This window comes from Protopterus annectens, chromosome 11.part0 (assembly GCF_019279795.1).
Source record: "Protopterus annectens isolate FY-2018-M chromosome 11.part0, PAN1.0, whole genome shotgun sequence".
Taxonomy (NCBI): Eukaryota; Metazoa; Chordata; order Ceratodontiformes; family Protopteridae; genus Protopterus; species Protopterus annectens.
Genome location: NC_056745.1, coordinates 676,192,075 through 676,202,308, shown reverse-complemented (window position 1 = coordinate 676,202,308; position 10,234 = coordinate 676,192,075). Strand labels below are relative to the sequence as shown.

Here is a 10,234-nt window from a genome sequence, read left to right as displayed (position 1 = left end):
AGAGGCAGATACAGACGCCCTAGAGGCAGATCCCAGCCCCAAGGCTCATACAGGCCTAAACAATGGGGTGCATCTACCTCCAAAAGCAGAGAAGACAAATCACAGCCATATAGAAGACCGTCCCAATGACTTTCCTCTGCCAATACCAAGCACTTATCTTTTGGCAGCCCCCTTAGGGGGAAAACTAGCACTTTTTTCACAAAATTGGCATATAATCACCCAGGGCAAATGGGTCTTGAATATAGTGTCCCAGGGCTAGAGGTTCCACTTTCACACCCTGCCAAAGGCAAAAGGTATGCCAGACCTGCCACAAAATCAATGGGCAGAGGCACAAAAGCAAGTTGCATCCCTCATGGACATGAGGGCCATTCAGCGAGTACCACAGCAAGAGCAGGGACAAGGATTTTACTCAAGACTATTCCTGGTACCCAGAAAGGACATAGCCTGGAGACCAATATTGGACCTGTCTATTCTAAAAACTTTTCTGGACGTTAAAATTCAAAATGCTGACTCTGCAGCAGCTTCTGCCCATGCTGGGCAAGAAGGCTTGGCTTGTAACTTTGGACCTAAAAGAGGCAGCATGTCCCAATCAGACAATCTTGCAGACGAAACTTCAGATTCATAGCTGGCTCAATGCACTACCAATTCTCTGCACTGCCCTTTGGCTTATCTACTTTGCCCAGGGTCTTCACAAAATGCCTGGCACCAGTAATTGCTTTCTGCAGACAAAGGGGAATTCAAATATACCCTTACTTGGACGATTGCCTTATTCAAGCAGAGAACAAAGACATTCTACTGAGGCATCTGGCGTTTGTAAAAAGATTACTAATTTGCCTAGGGTTCACAGTAAACGAAAAAAAATCAAAACTAGTACCCTCTCAAGAGATAATATTCCTGGGTGCAAGCTTAAATACAACTGCCCAGATGGCTTATCTCACGCCAGACAAACAAAGGCAACTGACTTCTTACTTCGAAATGTTGGCAACAAAGATCCAGTTATCTGCAAGAAAAATTCTGCAGGCTTTGGGCTTCATGGCATCCTCCATTCTACTAATTCCATATGCAAGACTGCATATGAGGAAACTACAATGGTATCTAAAAAGTGTTTGTACTCAACATTGCCATAGCCTGGAAACTTTAATTACCCTCATTCCCTGCCTGCAACAGGAGTTTTGATGGTGGGCACAGTCCTGTCACCACAACAAGGGACAGCCATTCACTCTACCCACGGCCAAGCAAACACTAACAGCAGATGCATCAGATTATGTCTGGGGGGCCCACATGGCAGGAAAATGTATTCAGGGCGCATGGCCAGCAAGCCAAATGCATCTTCATATCAACTAAAAAGAGATGATAGCTGTTCAGAATGCCCTGACAGCCTTCAAGGATCAACTTCATCCAGGACAACTGCTGGTAAAGACGGACAATACTACAGTCATGTGGTACATAAACAAGTAGGGAGGCACATATTCCTACCCCCTCTGCAGACGAGCCATGACTTTGTGGAACACAACATTGATTTATCAAGTACACCTGCAAGCACAATTCCTGCCAGGAAAGACAAATACTCTGGCAGATGAACTAAGCAGAAATCTCAAGGATCCTCACGAGTGGAAACTAGATCCACAAATCTTCAGCATGATGATAAAGAAATAGGGATGCCAAGACATAGATCTATTTGCCTCCCCGCACAACTGCCAACTACAGAGATTCTGCACAAGGACTTATCACAAACAAGCATGGAAAGTGGATGCCCTATCATTCAGCTGTAAAACCCTTACGGTATATGCCTTTCCTCCACTACCTCTCCTCCCCAAGGTACTCCTAAAGGTCAGACAGGAGAAGCCAAAAATGATACTGATTGCCTCGGATTGGCCAAGCCAGCACTGGTACCCAATCCTAAAGAGCTTGTCTCAAGGCCCAGCCTGGAGATTACCTCAAATTCCTCATTTGCTGACCCAACAAAACAATCGGATCCTGCACAGCCAACTCGGAACCCTAAATCTGGCTTCATGGCTGATAAGGTAACCATTCAGAACACACCTCTCTCTAAAGCAGTTATGGATGTTATTTTGGAGGCCAGGAGGCCCAGTACCAGAAAATCTTATACAAAAAAATGGAAGAGATTCTGTGCTTGGAACCAGGCGCAAGGAATGGACACGCTTGTACCAAATATTCCTCAGATTTTACAATATCTAACTGAGATGCTGGACAAAGGCCTATCCTTATCAATTAAGATCCATGCCTCTGCCATTTCAGCTCATTACAATACGGATCCACCTATTTTTTCACATCCACTGCTAAGGCAGTACCTCAGAGGGGCCAAAAACATAAGACCTCCAAGGAGAGCTCAAACACCTGCATGGGACCTCAATTTTGTCTTGGAAAAGCTCACACTGCCTCCTTTTGATCCAGCCAATACAGCTGAGATAAAATACTTATCATGGAAAACAGCTCTGCTCCTAGCAGTAACTTCAGCAAGAAGAGTCTCAGAGTTACAGGCATTAATGGCTGTGGAACCTTTTATTTTCCATCCGGACAGGGTTTCTAAGGACAAACCCAACATTCATGCCCAAGGTAGTGTCTAGTGTGGCTCTTAACCAAACCATTCATTTGCCTACCTTTTATCCAAACCCTCGGAATAAGGGGGAGAGACTTCTGCATTATTTGGACATACAAAGACAGCTACGCTTCTACTTGACTAAACTAAAGTTTTCAGAAAGACTGAGCAACTCTTAGTGGCATATGCTGCAGTATCTCAAGGAAAAGCTATTTCAAAGCAGACTGTTTCAAAATGGATAGGCCACTGCATTTGTTTCTGCTATTCACAACATGGCAAGTCAGTCCCTAAGGGCATTAGGCCACATTCAACCAGAGCAGTAGCCACTTCAGCAGCCTTCCTCGGAGTACCAACCAAGGACATTTTGGAGGATGCAACTTGGACTTCAGTGCACACTTTTACAAAGTACTACCACTTACCTCTTTACTCTAAATCCAGAGCAGGCTTTGCCACTGCAGTTCTGCAGGGCCTCATAGCCACTCCTAATTCTATCTAGGCCCAGCCACCCAAACATAGCTTTGGGATTCAACCCAAGTGTAATGACTGCAACAGTGAAACCCAATGAACATAGTACAGTTGTGTACCTACCATAAATGTAGATGTTCGAGTGTATTCACTGTTGCACTCCAGGTTACCCTCCTTCCATCCCCCTTTCATTGCTAGGACTTATCTGTATTTCTCTATTCTATACAACCTTTGTGGTGTATTTGCTTGTAGATGAAGGTAATGTTTATGTTAGTGCATGCTTTTTTATGAGCAGAATTTTTAGCCTACCCTTGTGGGGGCACCTGACATCTGGGGCAAGAAAAATGGAAGAAAATGGCGTCTGCTGCATCTTTTATACCCCTGGCGCACTGACGTCAGGGAAGAGGCGACAGCAACCGACGCCGGACAAGGACTTTGGAATTCAGGCCAACTGCAGGTAGCCTGCCAGCAGGATAACCCAAGTGTAATGACTGCAACAGTGAATACACTCGAACATCTACATTTATGGTAGGTACACAACTGTACTGCCTTTATGGCAGTGGAGCCTTTCATTATCTTTCATGCGGACAGGTTGCCCCTCAGAACCAATCCCTCCTTCATGCCCAAGGTGGTATCCAGTGTGGCTCTTAATCAGTCTTATTTGCCAACCTTCTTTCCTTATCCACAGAACAAAGGGGAACGGACACTGCACTCCTTAGATGTGCACAGACAACTTAGATTTTACTTGGACAGGACTAAACCTCAAAGGAAATCTGAACAACTGCTGGTGACATTTGCTGCAGGGGCAGAGGGAAAGGCTATTTCAAAACAAATCATTTCTAAATGGATAGGCCATTGCATTAATTTCTGCTATAAGCGCCATGGAAAACCTATCCCACAGGGGATCAGACCCCATTCAACCAGGGCTGCATCGACCTCTACAGCCTTTCTCAGAGGTGTCCCTACCAGGGACATCCTAGTAGCTGCTACCTGGAGTTCTGTACATACTTTCACCAAGCATTTCCATTTGCCAGTTTTCTCTAAATCCAGAGCTGGCTTTGCCACTGCGGTCTTGAAGGGCCTTATAGCTGGTCGTAATGCTATCTAAATTCCTCCTCTCATCCTTAGCTTTGGGAATCTACCCAAATGTGATGACTGCAACAGTGAAACACGAAGAACCATAGTACAGCTGTGTACACTTGCCATAAATGTAGATGTTAGAGTGTATTCACTGCTGCAGTCCTTGTTGCCCTCCCTCCAGCCCTCTGACATTTTTTGGCTATACCTCTCCTCTCCGTTACTATGCTTAAAAGCTTTTTAGTGTATTTGCTTTTTTATTGGAGGTATATCCGTTTGTGTGTGTGTGTGTGTATATATATATATATATATATATATATATATATATATATATATATATATATATATATTGGCTGCATGTTTTATACCCCTGACTACCTGACGCCATAGAAGAAGAGACAGCAACCAATGCAGTACCCGAGACTTTGTTAATCAGGCTGACTGAGGGCTACTGAAAGTAGATAACCCAAATGTGATGACTGCAACAGTGAATACGCTCGAACATCTAAATTCATGGTAAGTGTTTTCTAGGGCAGCCACGGTGGTGCAGCGGTTAGCGTTGCCACCTCACAGCAAGAGGTTCTCCAGTTCGATTCTTGGCTGGGGTGCCTTCTGTGCAGTGTCTGCATGTCCTCCCTGTGGTCGCGTTGGTTTCCTCCGGGTGTTCCGGTTTTCTCCCACATCCCAAAGACATGCAGTAGGTAGATTGGACACACTAAATTGGCCCTAGGTGTGAGTGTGTGCGTGTGTGTGCCTTCTGTGGAAGGTTGGGTGCTGGGCTGGCAACTCAACACTGTAAAACTCCGCGGCCAATCATGAGTGGACATATGATTCATTGTGGCGACCCCTAAGCGGGAAAAGCCAAAAGATGAAGTACACAACTGTACTTTTCCAGTCCTTGCACCTACTAGGATTGGGCACTTTTTTATTCTGGGTCTTGTGCACCCAGCTATCTTTTTTAGTTTTTACTCTACTTCTGTCCATGATGTATGCTGTATAAATACAGTCTGTATGTCGGTGTCGTCTTGGTTAGATTTTGTAAAAACAAGGCCCACTTCATGATGGTACTTGGCAAGACTTGAGGATGAATTCAATTTCAGCACTACTACTCTCCTTTGCTTGCTGACTTTTCATATCTTCATTCGGGCCACTTGTTTTGGCCAGTGTGTGAAAGGTCGTATAGGGGAACCCAGATTGAAATGCATGATATTTTAGCTATGTGCATCTTTCTATTTTTTATCCATTCTGCATAGAGCAAGTGAAGCCGTTTGGTGGATGACCAACACACACTTTTGGCATCAGGGCCTGAGGCTGATAAAAAATTTTCTGCTTTTACACAAGTCTGTAAATATTTTTGTGACTGTATTTGTCTAGGCTGTGCCTAAAATTGGTACATTGCAATCTCTGCAGTACTCTGGTAAACAAAAATTTAATAAATGTTACAGCACACCTGGTGCCGAAGCAGCCATTTAACTAAGAATTTGTAAGGTGATGCAACAAAATTTTAATTTTAAAGACAAACTTCCACATAAGTACTTTTGCCTGTTAGAACCATTTGCTGTTATATTAGTGGTTATTTCTGCATTGTTTGCATGTCAGAAGCGATGTAGCTATGCTCCTTTATCTTATTGAAGTGTCACATATTCATAAATGCAGCACATACGTAGCCATAGGTCATATTCTTCCTCCAAATGTCACTTTAATTCATTGCCTTCCATGGTTTATTGCTGCTTGTTTTTCAGGAAAATAGTGTTCTTAACAAGTCTGATGATTATATTATTTTGCTTAGGTGCCACTGAATTACTTTTGTTAGCACGACGAACAGATTTGAGACGAATTTCCCTTGACACCCCAGATTTTACTGATGTAGTTTTGCAGCTTGATGACATCCGCCATGCCATCGCCATTGATTATGATCCTGTGGAGGGATATATTTACTGGACTGATGATGAAGTAAGAGCCATTCGTCGATCTTTTCTGGATGGTTCTGGTAGTCAGTATATTGTGACCTCTCAAGTTGCTCATCCAGATGGTATTGCAGTGGACTGGATTGCTCGAAATCTTTATTGGACTGACACTGGTACTGATCGTATAGAAGTTACAAGACTTAATGGAACTATGAGAAAAATTTTAATTTCAGAGGATTTGGATGAACCTCGTGCTATTGTATTAGATCCTTTAAATGGGTGAGTTTGTATTTCATTTCCGTTTCTTAACTGAGAACTGTAATTATAAGTTTGCTTTTTTTGCAGTTCATTTTCATGGATGATCTGAATTTTTTTTTAGAAACTTTGCTTTTAACTTAAACTGCACAGTCAGACTTATTTATTTAATTTAACATTTGTTAACTGGGAAAGTCCAACTTGGAACAAAGCAAATTTTTAGCGGCGGCCCAGGGAAAAACATTCCAGATGCATGTCTTTCTAAGGTGGGAGGAAACCGGAGCACCCAGAGGAAACCCACACAAGAAAACAGGGGGGGGCGTGCAGATTCCACACCTTCTCCCCAGCCGAGAATTGAACCAGAGAACCTCTTACTGTGAGGCGACAACACTACCACTGCACTGTCCAGCTTTATAACTTTGCTACATCTTGAAACAGTAAATTGCAGCATAAGATGCACAAGCAGTTTTGAGGGAAAAAATATATTGCAGAAGAAATCTGTTTAAAAATTGTTTAAATACTGCAGTTCATTGTGACTGCATTTTCAAGTGGTAGTGAGCTTTAGCGATATTTCGGCAGATGTTATTAGACAAAGCCATATATAATGGCAATGTTTGCCTTGTTAGTGTACATTTGCAGTTTTAAGCTTTAGCCGTTTAATGTGGTAGATAAATTGTAATAGTACTACTTGTGGCTGCAGCATGAGAGCAGTCCCCAAGGAAATACATTCAGTTGTCTAAGCCCACAGCAAGGAACAGTTAGTTAGTCATAGAGCTTCTTTTCAAAACTTTGAGGAGAAATGTTTTGGTTACTAGTGATTGGCTAGAAGTAGACATTATTACATATCGTAATTTGTCAGAGCATCATAGGAAAGTAATCTTTATTGTAACAAGGTAACAGAGGTCCTTGTGTAGTGAAGTCAGGGTTTCTTTTGTTTTTGTGCTGAAAGTACTCAATTCCCAGAACTTTGGGAGCACATATGGTATTGTGTTTTTTTCTTTTTGGTCTGGACAGAGTTGTGTTATTGAGTTTATTTTTTGTAGTCAGCAGCCTTCATTTTAATTTCTTTAAGGTTTATCTGGAGGAAAAAGTACAATGCATTTTCCAGGCCTGTTGACTATTTTTTTTTTTTTTAATCGTATCTGTTTTGGGGGTTGTGTCAGCTGCATGTGTTTTATCGCCTGTTAATCTTGACACTGAAATTTGTGTGAAGTCATGATTTTTGTTTGCCTTTTCCAAACTGTTTTTCTTGTAATTGTGTGATTCTGTGACGGTTTACCTTTGAATAGTTTTCATGTGTGAATTTTGTTTGGTTGGTTGACTTGTTTCATCATGGCATATTTTAATAAAAAGGGAAAAAAACAAGTTTGTAACAACAACAAAAAATACTCTGGATTTTTGGCTAAACTTGAAAAATGCAAAAATGTGTCTGAGTTGCTGTCCGATTTGTTTTAAACAGTTTAATGTTCAAGTAATATATTTCTGAGCATTGAAGTAAATACAGCTTTGTGATCTCCACTGTTGGATAAAATGTTCTTATGAGTATTACTAGACTTCTGTTACAGAAACCTGCACAAATAATGTAAAACAAAGTCTCGAAACTCAGATGAATGAAATATATAAACACGGTACTTGCGTATTATCGCAACTATTTTTTCGCAGTTGCGAAATTCAGAAAATTCAAGTGAAACGAGGGCATGAAACAGTGTAACATGTCCTTCAAAGTCCTTATTACTGATGAGAAAGTTTGGATTACCTTCAGGACAAACAATTTATAAAATCCTCTCCCTGATTTGTATGTATTACAGACACACGCTTGAAAAGTCATGGCTGCTATCGTACTGAGAAATGGAATGTGTAAGTACAAATTGCTCCAGGTTGTAAAAAGGGGTGTAAGAGCCAGTGTTAAAATCCGTCCCTATATTATGTGGCTAAAATTTCACAAACCTGATTTATTAATAGCAAAATGCAGAGCCCAAGGGATGAAAGACGTTACAATGACCTTCTGTTGTTTCCTGGAGTTAGTATTTACCGGCCCTTTTTTTTTTTTTTTTTTGCTGTTACTTACTGACAGCAGTCGTCGAGTCAGAACCGTTACTTTTTGTGAAGTCTGGCATACCTTGTGGTCTGCGTTTTATTTAGTAATCACATTTGTTAAATGTGACCGGCACAATATAATTAATTTAATTTAATTTGTTAAACTTGCTGTTACACCTGTTTTACAGTCCTGCAGAATTCAGCATGTACTGTGCCAGCCCTGACAAAGCGTGCCATCTGTACACCATGCAAATCAGGAAGAGGATTTATAAACTTTCTGCTCTTCCTGAAGGTAACCCACACTTTTTTGTGAGCAGTAAGGACTTTCAATAACACTTTAGTGTTGCATGGCTTTGTTTCAGTTGAAGTATGCTATTTTCGCAATTGCAAAAATCTGCTTGCGATAATACGCAAGTACCATAAACACCAGTATAAACAAAACCAAGTTAATGCAGTGAGACAAGTCAGTCTTTGCCCCTCTCACTGCCAGTTTATTCACATTTCCAGGGCACACCACGTTGTAGTAAGGACAAACTTTATCAAAAGTAAGAGGCTGCATTTAGCATTGCTCTGAGTTGCTGCAGGAAGAAATCTGTAGAATGGATATATGGGGTAGGGGTCACCCTACATTAACTTCTTTATAGCTCTGTTTAATTGTGTTTCCTGATTGATGTCTGCTTGTATTTCTTCATCTTGTTGGTACCAGTAACTTGTTATTCAGTCTTTTAGTACTCAGACTTCTTTAGTTAATACGGTCTTTATAGGCAAAAAATAACCTTGTTCATATTTTTAAAAGGAAACCCTATTTTGTGTAGCAATTTCAAGCAGAATGTTCTGTGTACAGGTTTTGACCTTCATTCTTAAGTGGTTTGAGAGAGGCTTGGTAATGAGTTGGAAGACTTGGAAGAAAATGTTGTAGAAGACACCTCTTGTTTAAATATGGGGTTTTATAGCAAACTAGTGTCTGAACTTGGGAGTATGATTCTATGCAAGATTCAACAGAGGGGTGTATGTGTGTTTTGTATTACAAGTTAACTGATACTGTGCCTTCTTGGAGGTCCTTGCCTTCAAAGCATATCTCGGGTTTCATGAAAATCAGTAACTTTTATGAGATACCATTTCATGCAGGCAAAAGGGTTCAGAAAAGTTCCATAGTGTGCTTCAGGACTGTGGGCACTGGTTCAGACTGCACTATTCTGACCTTCATTAGATAAGCTTAGCAGCAAGCAGTTAATTTTAGGCCTTGTAGTCACTCTGATGAGAACTCCATTTTAAAGTGTGTTTTGTTAATTTCAAGCAAGTTATATTCATTTAGTTCTGTGGCATTTGGGGTTGTAACTTTGGTAGCCTCTCCTCCCTGCTTTTGGGCCCTGAAGGTATGAAGGATGTCTACGTATACCTACATGTGGACCATAAGTACTTTCTAAGATTCGGGGTGAAGGAATCCCAGTACTAGTTTACTGCTTTTTTTTTTTAGTTAATTTCTGCTTCCAGGGTGTTCACAGAATGCCTCATCTCTGTGATAATCCATCACAGAAGCAATGGCATCTGTACATATCCTTGAGTATAAGAATTTCTAATTTAGGTTCAGACTCCAGGAGGTAGAGACGACACTATAAACACCCTGGATTGTTGTTTCCAAGATCTGGAGATTTCTTTGAATGTACTGGAATCCTATGTTAACCCATTAAGGACAGATGTCTTAGCAGATTTTTCTTCCCAAAAACAAAATTATTCTCAGTTGTTCATAGAGATGTACAGAGGGGATTTTATGTCAGCGGAAGAATACCTGCTGGCATCCATAATCTTTTGTCCCACTGGCACCTGAGAATGCCGGCTGGGATACTAGTATCAAGAAATCCTCATTGCCCCACACTTGAGAACGTTAGTCTTACCTTACTAGCAAACCCATTCCCTGCAGGTAAGTGTAATC

At 41.2% G+C, this 10,234-nt stretch overlaps 1 protein-coding gene across 1 annotated transcript in view; it reads left to right on the top strand.

The window, feature by feature from the left end:
• Positions 1-10,234, top strand: part of LRP6 (LDL receptor related protein 6) — a 2,645,333-nt gene that overhangs the window by 526,871 nt on the left and 2,108,228 nt on the right. The window contains exon 6 of the mRNA XM_044088131.1: positions 5,892-6,288. Coding sequence (XP_043944066.1) covers positions 5,892-6,288 — 397 coding nt within the window. The remainder of the gene's footprint in view (positions 1-5,891; positions 6,289-10,234) is intronic.